The sequence below is a fragment of the Chiloscyllium plagiosum genome, unplaced genomic scaffold (assembly GCF_037043375.1).
Source record: "Chiloscyllium plagiosum isolate Xiang-an unplaced genomic scaffold, Cpla_swu_hap1 HiC_scaffold_22, whole genome shotgun sequence".
NCBI classification, from domain to species: Eukaryota; Metazoa; Chordata; class Chondrichthyes; order Orectolobiformes; family Hemiscylliidae; genus Chiloscyllium; species Chiloscyllium plagiosum.
Window position 1 is genome coordinate 17,135,042 of NW_028270160.1, and position 17,920 is coordinate 17,152,961.

At 49.1% G+C, this 17,920-nt stretch overlaps 1 protein-coding gene across 3 annotated transcripts in view; it reads right to left on the bottom strand.

Annotated features, from left to right (window-relative positions):
* Positions 1-1,351: 1,351 nt before the first annotated feature.
* Positions 1,352-17,920, bottom strand: part of LOC122561264 (gamma-glutamyl hydrolase-like) — a 30,843-nt gene continuing 14,274 nt past the window's right edge. For all 3 annotated transcript variants that reach the window (XM_043712897.2, XM_043712896.2, XM_087998801.1), the window contains 6 exons: positions 11,636-11,720; positions 9,383-9,521; positions 8,626-8,732; positions 6,505-6,598; positions 5,760-5,897; positions 1,352-1,917 (listed from right to left, as the gene is read on the bottom strand). In XM_043712897.2, coding sequence (XP_043568832.2) covers positions 1,796-1,917; positions 5,760-5,897; positions 6,505-6,598; positions 8,626-8,732; positions 9,383-9,521; positions 11,636-11,720 — 685 coding nt within the window. In that variant the 3' untranslated portion in view covers positions 1,352-1,795. The remainder of the gene's footprint in view (positions 1,918-5,759; positions 5,898-6,504; positions 6,599-8,625; positions 8,733-9,382; positions 9,522-11,635; positions 11,721-17,920) is intronic.

The following is a 17,920-nucleotide window of genomic DNA, read 5'->3' on the forward strand; positions in this document are numbered from 1 at the left end:
GTCACATTGAAGCTGCCTGACCCACTGAGTATTTCCAACATTTTCTATGTTGATTTGATACCCTTATGCCTCTCTGTTATATTCAGTTTGTCTTCACCTTATGAGCGGGATGTTGAAGACCGTGAGATCAACTTGGCTAATGCTGCTTGTAGTCAGTCTCTGGGACAGGATTGGAGATTATCTAGTTGCACTAACATCACTTTCTTCTTTAGATGATACGGTGGTAATGTTCGTGAATCAGAGCCTGCGGTAACATAATGGAGTCAAATTCCACTGAATTTAATTCAAGGAAATACAGTGTCCAGAACTGACCTCCCTGACCTGAGACTAGGTCTGACTATGGCTCTGCAAATAACTACTTTAGTGTGCTGAAGGGGTTGCAATCTGACTCGTGAATCAGCCCAGATTGCGACCTTTGCTCTTTTTGGAACTGCAGAGATTCTCACTACTGCTGCCGAGAACATATGGAAGAAGATGTGGTGACTGTCTGTGCTCTGACACTGTCAGGCCAAATCCAACTTTGCTCATTGCTCCCCTGTAAATTCAGAGAGATTCAACCCTTAATCCCGAAGCCTCTCTCTGACCAGCCAGCCTACCTGATCCCAGATGCTGGCCTGCTATTGATGCGGAATATCCTGATTTTGAACAGAAGGGTGTCCCTTGAACTCTCCCACCTCTTTACATCAAGAAATTCTGAAAAATTATAATCAATGTCTTTTTTTAATTCATTCATGGATGAGGGTGTCACTGGCTAGGCAGCATTTATTGCCCATCCCTAATTGCCCAGAAGGCAGTAAAATGTTAACCACATTGCTGTGGGTCTGGAGTCATGTGTAGGCCAGACCAGTTAAGGATGGCGGTTTCCTTCTTTAGAGGACTAAATGGGGTTTTTTTGACAATGAATTCATGGTCATTATTAGACTCTCTTTTTATTGAATTCAAATTCCACCATCTGCCATGGCAAGATTCAAACATGGGTCCCCAGAACATTATCTGGGCCTCTGGATTAACAGACCAGCAATAATACCATTAGGCCATTGCTTCCCCATTTACTCTCTCTTCCTTAGCCCCTGCGTTCTCTCGATCTGTGATCTTTTTATGTTTCAGTTTTGATTAAAGTGACCTTTTTCCAGGTTGATAGGTGAGCAGGAGATGTCCTGGACAATGTTCCACCCTTCATCAACACCACTAAAACCTCATGGGTGATTCATTGTGGGCTCTTGCTGTGCTAACATGGCTGCTGCCTTTTGTCCACGCACTAAGGCACTGCATTTCCAAGACTTTTGTCACTTTTGGTGTGCTTGCAGGGGATTTGAAATGGTGAGGAAAAACACTTGTTAAACAAAAAATATTTCATCGTCAGGTTTTATTAAGTGGCTTCTCTGACACAAAGTATCGACAGAACAGTAAGAGCCGGCTTTCTGAATGTATTCCCTGAGTGTGTCGATTGGCCCACATCTAGTGAACTCTGGCGACGAGCTGTATGTGTGATATTATCCAGTTCTCTGCAGCCACCTCCAGTGTAATCTGAATTCGGATGCCTAGATTGCCCATCTCATACCAGGACCTGACTCAGCCACAACGCCTGCTAAAGTCAAATTTGACATTGACAGTCACTCAGAGGAAATTGTCACTCTGCAGGCAGGGTATGATGGAGGAGGAGGGGCAAACACAGAGCTCATTCTTGGACAGGACACAATCCCAGAGCATCGACCTCTAATAACTTTCTGGTTCCAAAGTCACTGCGCAAAATGGTGGCGGCTCTGGGACAATGACGGAGGTGGGAGCTGCATTCTTAATCAAAGAAGTAAAGGCTCCTAAATGAATTCTCGTTACCTACAAACACTGGCTGGTGAGTGTCAATCATAGCAGATTCTTCCTCTTCCTTCGTCTCAAACTGATGAAGATTCTTTCTCGCTGTTGGGAGTGAACATAAGAGATTCTGATGAAAGATCTTTAACCTGAACGTTTCTCTGAATAACCCGAATGTACTGTTTCATTACCCTGATGTACTTAAGTAAGGTATGACTTGTCTGATTATCTTGGAATACTTTTCATTACATCTCGGTACATGTGACAATAATAAATTCCTGAAGAAGGGCTTATGCCCGAAACATCGATTCTCCTGCTCCTCGGATGCAGATTGACTGGCTGTGCTTTTCCAGCACCACACTCTCGACTCTGATCGCCAGCATCTGCAGTCCTCACTTTCTAAATCAAATCAAATTATACTCCATCTGCCACCTCATTGCCCATTCACTTAACCTAGATTTACTACCTCTTTTATCGATCTGACTGGCTACTTGCTCAAACAGCCCAACACATTTCTCAACTGGACTTTCTTTTTTTTTACAGCCATGTTGTCTCTAAGTGGTCAGACAACAATTTTATTAAAATGTCCTTAATCATAGATTCTGATGCCTGCCTGATGACTGATGTTAGGCTAACCATTCCTTGGTTCCCTGTTCTCTTTCTGTGTCCTTTTTTGTAAAGCAGTGTTACATTTGCTAATTTTGAATCCACTAGGGGGCATTTTCAGAAACAAAGGAATTTTGGAAAATCATAGCCAGTAAATCCACTATCACTGTAATTATCTCTTTTAGAACTGTAAGCCATGGGGCATTGGTGAAGAGGATTCATTGAATTTTAGTTTTCTATGTTTATCCAGTTCATTTTCTCTGCTAATATTGATCACCTGAATTTCCTCACTCCTTCTTGTCCCTAACTGATCCTCTAGTTCTGATGTGTAATCTGTGTCTTTTCCCATGAAGGCAAACAGAAACATATTCAATGTCTCTGCCATCTTCTCATTCCACATGATCATTTCTTCTTCTCTTTCTCAAAAGAACCCACATTAAGGCATTCCAAAATGACATCTCTGCAACAGGTATTCCCAATTTGTTTGATCCACACTATACGAAGATTGAAGGCCCCCATGCAACTCTTCCATTGCCTTTCTTACAAGCCCCAATTATTTCTTTTTTCGTGCTCTGTCCACAGTACACCTACATCAATGTTTTCTGATGCTTGTTATTCCTAATCGCCCCCAATACTGATTCTACTTCCTGATCGTTTTAGCCAAGATCCTTCCTTGTTCAGATCCTTCCATCATCCTTTACTATCAGAGCTACTTTGCCACCTCCTTTGCCATTCTATCTGTCCTTTTGAAATATTATGTATGCAGGAATATTTATTTCCCAACCTTGGTCACTTTGCAACCATGTCTCTGCAACGGTGATTGGACCTAAACCATTTATCTCAACTTGTACCACAATCTTATTGGTTTACAATTGTTCTTGGCATTGGTGATGCACTATTCCTCTTAACCTCCCTGTCCTTCCTGGTCTTTATCTATACCCTTCTATTGCCTTTTGATTTCTAAACCTCTTGTCATCTGACCTTTTCTGAAATCATTTTTTTAAGTTTGAAGTCTGTTGCTAATTGTTCCATTGCTTATTGTATTTCTGAACTTCTGTGTAAGTTTATTAAAGACAAGTTCAAGTTATTAATATATGTCAGAAAGATCAGCTGTTCTATTCCTGATTTCCGTTGAACACTCCTCCCATAATGAAGAACAATTGCACATTCCTGCATTATATCGCTTGTGTTTTGTCCATTTTGTGTGTGCGTGGTCACTGTCCATTTAATAACATGGATTTTAACTTTGCTGACAAGTCGACTATGTTGAATTTTTTGTCAAACAACATTTAAAAGTGCCGATACCCAAAATCACCAGTCCCTCCTTTAGTTCAGAAGAGAACTCCATTAAATCAACTACGATTTGCTTTTAGCATGTATCATTTATGAAACTATATTTCTCAAAATGCCTTGAATTGTTGCCTATGTCAGCTTCCCTCGCATGAGGCTGACTAGTCTGTAGAGTCACAGAGAAACAGACACTTCAATCCAACTTATCCATGCTGAGCAGATATTCTAACTTAACCTTGTTCCTTTTGCCAGAATGTGGCCCATATCCCTCTAAACCCGTCCTATTCATGCACCCATCCAGATGCCTTTTAAATGTTGGAATTGTACCAGCCTCTGGCAGCTCATTCCGTACACGCACCACCCTCTGCGTGAAAAGTTTCCCTTTTGTCCCTTTTATATCGTTCCCCTCTCACCTTAAACCTATGCCCTCTAGTTCTGGAGTCCCTCCACCTCAGGGAAAATACCTTGTCGATTTACGCTATCCATGCCCCTCATGATTTTATAAATCTCTATAAGGTCACCCCTCAGCCTTCAACGCTCCAGGAAAAACAGCCCCAGCCTATTCAGCCTCTCCCTATAGCTCAAATCCTCCAACCCTGGCAACATCCTTGTAAATCTTTTTTGAACCATTTCAAGTTTCACAACATCCTTCTGATAGGAAGGAGACCAGAACTGAACGTTGCTGATTGAATCCTTATTCGACTTTTTGAACAGGAGCTCTCCTTCTCCAATCCTCGGTGCCACCTCCACTCTAAGAAAGATTCAGCAATATTGCCAGAGCTACTGATGGTTTTACTCTCACTTCCTTCACTAATCCTGGATGGATCTCGCTCCAACTCAGTGGCCTTTTCCCCATTGACAGCTGCCAATCTTCTAATTACAACTTCAACTTTAATCGGTTTTTAATTCTGTCAAGAAAGAAAGAGCTCACGGGATCCAAAGCAAAATGGCACATTGGATTTAAAATCGACTGAAAGGTAATGGTAGATTCCTGGGAAGTACTGAAGTTCAGTGTGTGTGTGTGTGTGCGCACGTGAGTGTGTGTGCATGTGCCTGTGAGTGTGTGCACGTGAGTGTGTGTGAGTGTGTGTGCACGTGAGTGAGTGAGTATATATATATATATATATATATATCCACAGATCCCTGAAGGCAACAGTGCAAGTAGTTAAAGAGGTTAAAAAGGCAAATGGGGTGTTTGCCTTTATTAGACAAGGCACAGAATACAAGAAACATAAACAGAAATTGCAGGAAAAACTCAGCATGTCTGGCAGCATCTGTGGAGAGAAATTGGAGTTAACGTTTCAGGTCTGGTTGATCCTACCTCAGAACATCTTTCCAGCAAATTTCTGTTTTTGTTTCCAATTTCCAGCACCCGCAGTTCTTTCGGTTTTTACACAGTAAAAGAGAAGGGATTTTGAACACTAGTTAGGTCATAACAGGAGCACTGTGTGGAGTTCTGAAGGATGTGAACAAACTCGAGAGGGTGCAGTGTAGATTGAGGAGGATGCTGTAAGGATCTGAGGGTCTGCGTTATCAGGGATGGTGGCATTGGCTGGGGTTGTTTCTGGAGCAGTAGAGGTTGAGAGAAGACCTGTCAGAGATGCCTGAATTTATACAGGGCATCGATAGGGTGGGATAGGAAGGCATTTTATCCATGAGTAGATGGGTCAATAACCAGATTTAAGTGAAGACGGAGAAGGCTAGGAAGAGAGATAAGCATAAGGATTTTTACTCAGAGGGTGGTGGGTATTAGTAATTTGTTTCCTGAAAGGATATTTATGTCAAAACCTCTCATTACATTTAAGCAGTATTTTGTCAAATATTCATTTGTGTTGTCATAGCTTCCAGGGCTATGGGCCAAAATCTGGAAAATGGGATTAGTGTAGTTACACATGATGGGCCAAATGACCTCACTTGAGTCTATAAAACACAGACTGACCAAGGAATGGGAGCTGGGTGGAAGCTGCAGTGGATAGATTCATTGTGTCGAGAGCTCTGGATAATCCGTGCACTGGTTAAAATGGAAGCAGCTGAGTTTGCTGCAGAATTACCTTCATTAACGAAGAATTCAGCCAAGAGGTAGGATATCCTGACTGCGTAGGAACAGTGAGGAGCTGCCAAACTCTCCTTCCACAGGAAGCGGTTTGCTTCAGGGTGCCACTGAGTGCCATAGAATGGATACGCAAATGCTGCAAGATCAGGAGATAATGGAGCTCAGTTAGAACCCAGCAAGAGCAACTCAACTACTGAGAGAGTCTGACAGTGGGGGAGACTGACAGTGGGGGAGACTGACACTGGGGGGGGAGACTGACACTAGGGGGGGCAGCTGACACTAGGGGGGCGCTGACACTGGGGCAGGTTGGCTCTGGGGGCGGCTGGCTCTGGGAACGACTGACACTGAGGCAGTCTGACACTGGGGGGGGGGGTAGTCTGACACTGGGGGAGTCTGACACTAGGGAAGGCTGACAGTGGGGAAGGCTGACACTGGGGAAGGCTGACACTGGGAGTGTCTGACACTTGGGTGTGTCTGACACTTGGGTGTGTCTGACACTGAGGGTGTCTGACAATGGGGGTGACTGACAATGGGGGTGACTGACAATGGGGGTGACTGACAATGCGGGGGGGAAGACTGACACTGGGGGGAGTCTGACACTGGGGCTGGCTGACACTGGGGGAGTCTGACACTGGGGGAGACTGACACTGGGGGAGACTGACACTGGGGGAGATTGACATTGGTGGGGAGACTGACACTGGGGTCAAGATACCCCTAAGCAGGGCTCCTGCTCTCTCTCGCACCTTCCATTGTCGAGACAAACGGGACTCCCTGGCGGTCTCTGCTGGTGGAGATGAGTCTGTAGAACGACAGCAATTTCTCATTGGACACAAAGGCCTGAAGAGAAAAAGTGAAATTAAGGCAATTTTCAGAGTAAACCCAGATGCCATATCACCACAGGACCTCAACTAACCTCGGCAAAAAGCTGCTCCTCGGTCCCCCCTTCACATTGTCACACCCTCTAACTCACCATCTACCAACTTTGCTGTAATCGCCCTCACCTCACTACTCGTTCATCCCTCTTTCTCCTTCATCCTCACTCCTACTCTCCCAGTTGATTAAATTTCATCCTCTCCCAATCGCCAACTCATTCCACACTCACATTGGACATCATGTTGTGATTTTTTGTTGGAGGGTCAGTACTGAGGGAGTGTTGCACTGTCAAAGGGTCAGTACTGAGGGAGCGCCGCACAGTCAGAGAGTCAGTACTGAGGGAGTGCTGCACTGTCGGAGGGTCAGTACTGAGGGAGTGCGGCACTGTCAGAGGGTCAGTACTGAGGGAGTGTTGCACTGTCAAAAGGTCAGTACTGAGGGAGTGCTGCACTGTCAGAGGGTCAATACTGAGGGAGTGCTGCACTGTCGCAGGGTCAGTACTGAGGGAGTGCTGCACTGTCAGAGGGTCAGTACTGAGGGAATGCTGCACTGTCAGAGGGTCAATACTGATGGAGCGCCGCACTGTCAGAAGGTCAGTACTGAGGGAGCACTGCACTGTCAGAGGGTCAGTACTGAGGGAGTACTGCACTGTCAGAGGGTCAATACTGAGGGAGCGCTGCACTGTGGGAGGGTCAGTACTGAGGGAGTGCTGCACTGTCAGGGGGTCAGTACTGAGGGAGTGCTGCACTGTCAGAGGGTCAGTACTGAGGGAGCACTGCATTGTCAGAAAGTCAGTACTGAGGGAGCACTGCACTGTCAGAGGGTCAGTACTGAGGGAGCACTGCACTGTCAGAGGGTCAGTACTGAGGGAGTGCTGCACTGTCAGAGGGTCAGTACTGAGGGAGCACTGCTCTGTCAGAGGGTCAATACTGAGGGAGCGCTGCACTGTTGGAGGGTCAGTACTGAGGGAGTGCTGCATTGTCAGAGGGTCAATAGTGAGGGAGTGCCGCACTGTTGGAGAGTCAGTACTGAAGGAGTGCTGCACTGTCAGAGGGTCAATACTGAGGGAGCGCTGCAATGTGGGTGGGTCAGTACTGAGGGAGTGTTGGCCCTGATGTCCTGTCCAATAGTCATCTCTCAACCAAGATCAGCAAAACAGATTCTGTTCTTCTTATCACAGATCCTGGGATCTTACTGTGCACAGAATGTCTACCAATTTCCTGTTGTGCAATAGTAACCCTCTTTCGAAAGGTACCTCATTGGTCCTGAAGCTTTGAAATGCCCTGAGGTTACATCAGAATTAAAATCCCTACAGTGTGGAAACAGGCCCATCGGCCCAACAATCCACACTGATCCTCCGAAGAGTAACCCACCCAGATCCGTTCCCCTACCCTATATATACTTCTGACTAATGCACCTAACACTATGGACAATTTAACATGAGCAATTCTCCTAATCTGCACATCTTTGGACTGTGGGAGTAAACCGGAGTACCCAGAGGAAATCTACACTGACACGGGGAGAATGTGCAAACTCCACAGACAGGTGATATATAAATGCAATACTTTCATGATACAACTATATGATTGAAAGGATGGAAATGTGATACCATGAGGAAGGTATGGAGTGAGCCATAAATTTGACAACACTGCCTTTTTCCATTCCCTCCCCCATTCCCCATGTCTCCCTCCACCACAATCCTATACTCCCCTCACGCATTCCCCATGTCCTGCTTTCCACCTCCCGCATCGCCATCTTCATCCCGTATCACTGAACTCCACATCGTCTCCCCCTCTCATCCCCTTCACCCCCTTTCATTCCCTCCTCCCTGACCTCCATACCCCCTTCCATCCCCCTCACTCCCCGACCCCTACATATCTTCACCCTTTTCATTCCCTTCCCATTCTCCACATGCCCCTCTCCACCCCCCAGTGTCCCCAATGACACCACCCCCCCACACCCTGAAACACTCTGTAGACCCTCTCCCTCACCTGCTCTGTGATGCTGAACTTGTGGAAATTTCCAGTTAGTGGTTTCTTTGATAAAACTTCCATCAGCTCTGGGGGAAACCCTTTAAACATTCGACTGGATTTTCCTTCTGAAAAATAAATATATGGGTATCGTCTGGGATCAGACTGTGCATTTGGATCAGAGCACAATGAGGACAGTGACAAAGAGCTCATGAAATCTTCCCAACTCGCAACGGGGCTTGGATGGTGTGATGGTGAGGCAGGAGGAAGAAGGACAAGTGGATGGTGTGATGGTGAGCAGGAGGAAGGGTGGATGGTGTGATGGTGAGGGAGGGGGACAAGTGGATGGTGTGATGGTGAGGCAGGAGGATGAGTGGATGATGTGATGGTGTGGGAGGGGGACAAGTGGATGGTGAGGCAGGAGGAAGGATGGATGGTGTGATGGTGAAATAGGAGGAAGGGTGGATGGTGTGATGGTGAGGGAGGTGGACAAGTGGATGGTGTGATGGTGAAATAGGAGGGTTGGCATTGTGAAAGGACAAATTACAGTAACCTCTGTATTCTGAAGTAGTCCTGAGATCAATTGGATTACAGATCAGCATCCGTCTTTCCGACTCAGGACACACTGGGGGAGGAGCAGAGTGTGCAGGTGGAGGGTTGCAAATCCAGTTGGAATTCACATCCAACCCCTTCTTTCATCCAGCCTCCAGTCAGCATGGGGCCACCAACACGGAGTGGCTGCTTTACTCCGACTCAGTAACACAGTCAGTGGGCTTACCCTCAGTAAACTCCAGAGTTAATGCCACGTTGGAGCTGTCAGTCTGGACTAGGAGATCCTCTCCAGCTGTCAAAACTGTCAGCTGCTGCTGTCCCATACACGTTCCCCAGATTGGGAAATAATCACCTTCGTCACAGGCCTGCACCAAACAGAAATAATCTACCTTACACACTCTGCAGAGAAAATAGCACACAGTCCTGAGACATTCTGTAAGACAAGATCAGTGTGTTCTAGTGAAAGGCTGAGAGCATGTCAGAGTGCTCACAGAAATGGTATTTCACTGACATTTCAATGGCGTGAAGCATTGCCGCACTGTCGGAGGGTCAGTACTGAGGGAATGCTGCACTGTCGGAGGGTCAGTACTGAGGGAGTGCTGCACTGCCATAGGGTCAGTACTGAGGGAGTACCGCACTGTCAGAGGGTCAGTACTGAGGGAGAGCTGCACTGTCAGAGAGTCAGTACTGAGGGAGTGCCGCACTGTCGGAGGGTCAGTACTGAGGGAGTGCCGCACTGTCGGAGGGTCAGTACTGAGGGAGTGCTGCACTGTCGGAGGGTCAGTACTGAGGGAGTGCCGCACTGTCGGAGGGTCAGTACTGAGGGAGTGCTACACTGTCAGAGGGTCAGTGCTGAGGGAGAGCTGCACTGTCAGAGAGTCAGTACTGAGGGAGTGCTGCACTGTCGGAGGGTCAGTACTGAGGGAGTGCCGCACTATCGGAGGGTCAGTACTGAGGGAGTGCTGCACTGTCAGAGGGTCAGTACTGAGGGAGTGACGCACTATCAGAGGGTCAGTACTGAGGGAGTGCTACACTGTCAGAGGGTCAGTACTGAGGGAGTGCTGCACTGCCACAGGGTCAGTACTGAAGGAGTACCGCACTGTCAGAGGGTCAGTACTGAGGGAGAGCTGCACTGTCAGAGAGTCAGTACTGAGGGAGTGCTGCACTGTCAGAGGGTCAGTACTGAGGGAATGCTGCACTGTCGGAGGGTCAGTACTGAGGGAGTGCCGCACTGTCGGAGGGTCAGTACTGAGGGAGTGCTGCACTGTCGGAGGGTCAGTACTGAGGGAGTGCCGCACTGTCGGAGGGTCAGTACTGAGGGAGTGCTGCACTGTCAGAGTGTCAGTGCTGAGGGAGAGCTGCACTGTCAGAGAGTCAGTACTGAGGGAGTGCTGCACTGTCGGAGGGTCAGTACTGAGGGAGTGCTGCACTGTCAGAGGGTCAGTACTGAGGGAGTGACGCACTATCAGAGGGTCAGTACTGAGGGAGTGCTACACTGTCAGAGGGTCAGTACTGAGGGAGTGCTGCACTGCCACAGGGTCAGTACTGAAGGAGTTCTGCACTGTCAGAGGGTCAGTACTGAGGGAGTGCTACAATGTCAGAGGGAAAGTACTGAGGCAGTGCTATACTGTCAGAGGGTCAGTACTGAGGGAGTGCTGCACTGTCAGAGGGTCAGTACTGAGGGAGTGCTGCACTGTCAGGGGGTCAGTACTGAGGGAGTGCTGCACAGTCAGAGGGTCAGTACTGAGGGAGTGCTGCACTGTCAGAGGGTCAGTACTGAGGGAGTGCTGCACTGCCACAGGGTCAGTACTGAGGGAGTTCTGCACTGTCAGAGGGTCAGTACTGAGGGAGTGCCGCACTGTCAGAGGGTCAGTACTGAGGGAGTGCTGCACTGTCAGAGGGTCAGTACTGAGGGAGAGCTGCACTGTCAGAGGGTCAGTACTGAGGGAGTGCTACACTGTCAGAGTGTCAGTGCTGAGGGAGAGCCGCACTGTCAGAGTGTCAGTGCTGAGGGAGAGCCGCACTGTCAGAGGGCCAGTACTGAGGGAGTGCTGTGCTGTCAGAGATGCTATTTTTCAGAAAAGATGATGAATTGCTTCAAGTGGCTGTAAAGGATTCCATGGTACTTTGTGACGGAAGTTGGTGGTTTCTGGCTTCTGTCTTGGTCTCAGTATCACAACAGGGGAAGATGTGAGTCTGTGCTGATTACTTTGTCTTCTCATCTTTCAGTTCTCTGACACGAGAGTGTAATTTAAACATGACCCTCACTGAGAACTGCGCCCTCCTCTGGGGCTTCTGTTCCCATCCCTTCAGGTGGTGATGGTCGAAACTCAATCTCCTTGCCACTGGGTCAAACCTCTGATGTTTACTGTTCTGTGGTTATCCTGTGACTCTAACCCCTGTCATTCATTCTATCTGTCCCAGACACTTCCACAAAATATTACTGCAACTGTCTGACGTGGTTCGAACATCTACAGACCTTCAGTGCCAATCGGTAGAAGATGCCAGCGACTCGGGCATATTCTGATGTCTGCAAGTCCACAGCTCCGCCTGGCAGTAAGATCCTGGGGCAAGAAAAAATTTTGACTCAATGTTTCAGACCGGTGTATGGTGTGGAGTCAGACCGGTGTATGGTGTGGAGTCAGACTGGTGTATGGTGTAGAGTCAGACCGGTGTATGGTGTAGAGTCAGACCGGTGTATGGTGTGGAGTCAGACCGGTGTATGGTGTAGAGTCAGACCGGTGTATGGTGTAGAGTCAGACCGGTGTATGGTGTAGAGTCAGACCGGTGTATGGTGTGGAGTCAGACTGGTGTATGGTGTGGAGTCAGACTGGTGTATGGTGTGGAGTCAGACCGGTGTATGGTGTGGAGTCAGACTGGTGTATGGTGTGGAGTCAGACCAGTGTATGGTGTGGGATCAGACTGGTGTATGGTGTGGAGTCAGACCGGTGTATGGTGTGGAGTCAGACCGGTGTATGGTGTGGAGTCAGACCAGTGTATGGTGTAGAGTCAGACCGGTGTATGGTGTGGAGTCAGACCGGTGTATGGTGTGGAGTCAGACCGGTGTATGGTGTGGAGTCAGACTGGTGTATGGTGTGGAGTCAGACTGGTGTATGGTGTGGAGTCAGACTGGTGTATGGTGTGGAGTCAGAGTGGTGTATGGTGTGGAGTCAGACCGGTGTATGGTGTGGAGTCAGACTGGTGTATGGTGTGGAGTCAGACCAGTGTATGGTGTAGAGTCAGACTGGTGTATGGTGTGGAGTCAGACCGGTGTATGGTGTGGAGTCAGACCGGTGTATGGTGTGGAGTCAGACCGGTGTATGGTGTGGAGTCAGACTGGTGTATGGTGTGGAGTCAGACCGGTGTATGGTGTGGAGTCAGACTGGTGTATGGTGTGGAGTCAGACTGGTGTATGGTGTGGAGTCAGACTGGTGTATGGTGTGGAGTCAGAGTGGTGTATGGTGTGGAGTCAGACCGGTGTATGGTGTGGAGTCAGACCGGTGTATGGTGTGGAGTCAGACTGGTGTGTGGTGTGGAGTCAGACCGGTGTATGGTGTGGAGTCAGACTGGTGTATGGTGTAGAGTCAGACCGGTGTATGGTGTGGAGTCAGACCAGTGTATGGTGTAGAGTCAGACTGGTGTATGGTGTGGAGTCAGACCGGTGTATGGTGTGGAGTCAGACCGGTGTATGGTGTGGAGTCAGACCGGTGTATGGTGTGGAGTCAGACCGGTGTATGGTGTGGAGTCAGACTGGTGTATGGTGTGGAGTCAGACTGGTGTATGGTGTGGAGTCAGACTGGTGTATGGTGTGGAGTCAGAGTGGTGTATGGTGTGGAGTCAGACCGGTGTATGGTGTGGAGTCAGACCAGTGTATGGTGTAGAGTCAGACTGGTGTATGGTGTGGAGTCAGACCGGTGTATGGTGTGGAGTCAGACCGGTGTATGGTGTGGAGTCAGACCGGTGTATGGTGTGGAGTCAGACTGGTGTATGGTGTGGAGTCAGACCAGTGTATGGTGTAGGGTCAGACTGGTGTATGGTGTGGAGTCAGACCGGTGTATGGTGTGGAGTCAGACCGGTGTATGGTGTGGAGTCAGACCAGTGTATGGTGTAGAGTCAGACTGGTGTATGGTGTGGAGTCAGACCGGTGTATGGTGTGGAGTCAGACCGGTGTATGGTGTGGAGTCAGACTGGTGTATGGTGTGGAGTCAGACCGGTGTATGGTGTGCAATCAGACTGGTGTATGGTGTGGAGTCAGACCGGTGTATGGTGTGGAGTCAGACCGGTGTATGGTGTGGAGTCAGACTGGTGTATGGTGTGGAGTCAGACTGGTGTATGGTGTGGAGTCAGACCGGTGTATGGTGTGGAGTCAGACCAGTGTATGGTGTAGAGTCAGACTGGTGTATGGTGTGGAGTCAGACCGGTGTATGGTGTGGAGTCAGACCGGTGTATGGTGTGGAGTCAGACTGGTGTATGGTGTGGAGTCAGACCGGTGTATGGTGTGCAATCAGACTAGTGTATGATGTGGAGTCAGACTGGTGTATGGTGAGGAGTCAGACTGGTGTATGGTGTGGAGTCAGACCGGTGTATGGTGTGGAGTCAGACCGGTGTATGGTGTGCAATCAGACTAGTGTATGATGTGGAGTCAGACTGGTGTATGGTGAGGAGTCAGACTGGTGTATGGTGTGCAATCTGACTGGTGTATGGTGTGGAGTCAGACTGGTGTATGGTGTAGAGTCAGACTGGTGTATGGTGTGGAGTCAGACTGGTGTATGGTGTGCAATCTGACTGGTGTATGGTGTGGAGTCAGACTGGTGTATGGTGTGGAGTCAGACTGGTGTGTGGTGTGGAGTCAGACCGGTGTATGGTGTGGAGTCAGACCGGTGTATGGTGTGGAGTCAGACTGGTGTATGGTGTGGAGTCAGACTGGTGTATGGTGTGGAGTCAGACTGGTGTATGGTGTGGAGTCAGACTGGTGTATGGTGTGGAGTCAGACTGGTGTATGGTGTAGAGTCAGACTGGTGTATGGTGTGGAGTCAGACTGGTGTATGGTGTGGAGTCAGACTGGTGTGTGGTGTGGAGTCAGACTGGTGTATGGTGTGGAGTCAGACTGGTGTGTGGTGTGGAGTCAGACTGGTGTATGGTGTGGAGTCAGACTGGTGTATGGTGTGGAGTCAGACTGGTGTATGGTGTGGAGTCAGACTGGTGTATGGTGTGGAGTCAGACTGGTGTATGGTGTGGAGTCAGACTGGTGTATGGTGTGGAGTCAGACTGGTGTGTGGTGTGGAGTCAGACTGGTGTGTGGTGTGGAGTCAGACTGGTGTATGGTATGGAGTCAGACTGGTGTGTGGTGTGGAGTCAGACTGGTGTATGGTGTGGAGTCAGACTGGTGTGTGGTGTGGAGTCAGACTGGTGTATGGTGTGGAGTCAGACTGGTATGTGGTGTGCAATCAGACTGGTGTATGGTGTGGAGTCAGACTGGTGTATGGTGTGGAGTCAGACTGGTGTGTGGTGTGGAGTCAGACTGGTGTGTGGTGTGGAGTCAGACTGGTGTATGGTGTGGAGTCAGACTGGTGTGTGGTGTGGAGTCAGACTGGTGTATGGTGTGGAGTCAGACTGGTATGTGGTGTGCAATCAGACTGGTGTATGGTGTGGAGTCAAACTGGTGTATGGTGTGGAGTCAGACTGGTGTGTGGTGTGGAGTCAGACTGGTGTGTGGTGTGGAGTCAGACTGGTGTGTGGTGTGGAATCAAACTGGTGTATGGTGTGGAGTCAGACTGGTGTATGGTGTGGAGTCAGACTGGTGTATGGTGTGGAGTCAGACTGGTGTATGGTGTGGAGTCAGACTGGTGTATGGTGTGGAGTCAGACCGGTGTATGGTGTGGAGTCAGACTGATGTATGGTGTGGAGTCAGACTGGTGTGTGGTGTGGAGTCAGACTGGTGTATGGTGTGGAGTCAGACTGGTGTGTGGTGTGGAGTCAGACTGGTGTATGGTGTGGAGTCAGACTGGTGTATGGTGTGGAGTCAGACTGGTGTATGGTGTGGAGTCAGACTGGTGTATGGTGTGGAGTCAGACTGGTGTATGGTGTGGAGTCAGACTGGTGTATGGTGTGGAGTCAGACCGGTGTATGGTGTGGAGTCAGACTGATGTATGGTGTGGAGTCAGACTGGTGTGTGGTGTGGAGTCAGACTGGTGTGTGGTGTGGAGTCAGACTGGTGTATGGTGTGGAGTCAGACTGGTGTGTGGTGTGGAATCAAACTGGTGTATGGTGTGGAGTCAGACCGGTGTATGGTGTGGAGTCAGACCGGTGTATGGTGTGGAGTCAGACCAGTGTATGGTGTGGAATCAGACTAGTGTGTGGTGTGGAGTCAGACCGGTGTATGGTGTGGAGTCAGACTGGTGTATGGTGTGGAGTCAGACTGGTGTATGGTGTGGAGTCAGACTGGTGTATGGTGTGGAGTCAGACCGGTGTATGGTGTGGAGTCAGACTGGTGTATGGTGTGGAGTCAGACTGGTGTGTGGTGTGGAATCAAACTGGTGTATGGTGTGGGATCAGACTGGTGCAGAGTGTGGAGTCAGACTGGTGTATGGTGTGGAGTCAGACTGGTGTATGGTGTGGAGTCAGACTGGTGTATGGTGTGGAATCAGCCTGGTGTATGGTGTGGAGTCAGACTGGTGTATGGTGTGGAGTCAGACCGGTGTATGGTGTGGAGTCAGACTGGTGTATGGTGTGGAGTCAGACTGGTGTATGGTATGGAGTCAGACTGGTGTGTGGTGTGGAGTCAGACTGGTGTATGGTGTGGAGTCAGACTGGTGTATGGTGTGGAGTCAGACTGGTGTATGGTGTGGAGTCAGACTGGTGTATGGTGTGGAGTCTGACCGGTGTATGGTGTGGAGTCAGACTGGTGTATGGTGTGGAGTCAGACTGGTGTATGGTATGGAGTCAGACTGGTGTGTGGTGTGGAGTCAGACTGGTGTATGGTGTGGAGTCAGACTGGTGTATGGTGTGGAGTCAGACTGGTGTATGGTGTGGAGTCAGACTGGTGTATGGTGTGGAGTCTGACCGGTGTATGGTGTGGAGTCAGACCGGTGTATGGTATGGAGTCAGACTGGTGTATGGTGTGGAGTCAGACTGGTGTATGGTGTGGAGTCAGACTGGTGTATGGTGTGGAGTCAGACTGGTGTATGGTGTGGAGTCAGACTGGTGTATGGTGTGGAGTCAGACCGGTGTATGGTATGGAGTCAGACTGGTGGACGGTGTGGAGTCTGACTGGTGTGTGGTGTGGAGTCAGACTGGTGTGTGGTGTGGAGTCAGACTGGTGTATGGTGTGGAGTCAGACTGGTGTGTGGTGTGGAATCAAACTGGTGTATGGTGTGGAGTCAGACCGGTGTATGGTGTGGAGTCAGACCGGTGTATGGTGTGGAGTCAGACCAGTGTATGGTGTGGAATCAGACTAGTGTGTGGTGTGGAGTCAGACCGGTGTATGGTGTGGAGTCAGACTGGTGTATGGTGTGGAGTCAGACTGGTGTATGGTGTGGAGTCAGACTGGTGTATGGTGTGGAGTCAGACCGGTGTATGGTGTGGAGTCAGACCGGTGTATGGTGTGGAGTCAGACTGGTGTGTGGTGTGGAATCAAACTGGTGTATGGTGTGGGATCAGACTGGTGCAGAGTGTGGAGTCAGACTGGTGTATGGTGTGGAGTCAGACTGGTGTATGGTGTGGAGTCAGACTGGTGTATGGTGTGGAATCAGCCTGGTGTATGGTGTGGAGTCAGACTGGTGTATGGTGTGGAGTCAGACCGGTGTATGGTGTGGAGTCAGACTGGTGTATGGTGTGGAGTCAGACTGGTGTATGGTATGGAGTCAGACTGGTGTGTGGTGTGGAGTCAGACTGGTGTATGGTGTGGAGTCAGACTGGTGTATGGTGTGGAGTCAGACTGGTGTATGGTGTGGAGTCAGACTGGTGTATGGTGTGGAGTCTGACCGGTGTATGGTGTGGAGTCAGACCGGTGTATGGTATGGAGTCAGACTGGTGTATGGTGTGGAGTCAGACTGGTGTATGGTGTGGAGTCAGACTGGTGTATGGTGTGGAGTCAGACTGGTGTATGGTGTGGAGTCAGACTGGTGTATGGTGTGGAGTCAGACCGGTGTATGGTATGGAGTCAGACTGGTGGACGGTGTGGAGTCTGACTGGTGTATGGTGTGGAGTCTGACCGGTGTATGGTATGGAGCTCGGTAATGAGTTTCTTATACAGCAAATGAAAATTTACCATGCACTGCAGCTCAAGCACCTGACAAATTGTTAACACTATCGATTTGTTCAGAGGAGAATGATTAATCCGTCTCTTTAACAAGTAACCAGACCAATTCTTGCTAAGGAAAGGGGTTAATGATTACGCTAATAGATCTGATTCATTCATGTCGGAGCATAAGAAATAGGAGCTGACGTCAGCCACTCTGCCCATCGAATCTATGTACCATTGACTGAGGTCATGACTGAACGTCAACCTCAACTTAATCTTCCTGCAGTTTATCCATATTCCTTAATTCCTTGCATATCCAATAGAGCTTTCAGTCTCTCTCTTGAATATATTCAATGACCGAGCATCCAAAACTCTCTGGCATAGAGTTCAAATTCCCTTGATGCGACGAGTTCCAATCAGTTTTATCTCAATATTCCTTGAAACTCTTAGGGCATTAACCTCTACTCATCAGGCAGTCACCTCCTCCAGAAGAGTTGGAGTTTGTTTTTGGAGTGAAAGGAA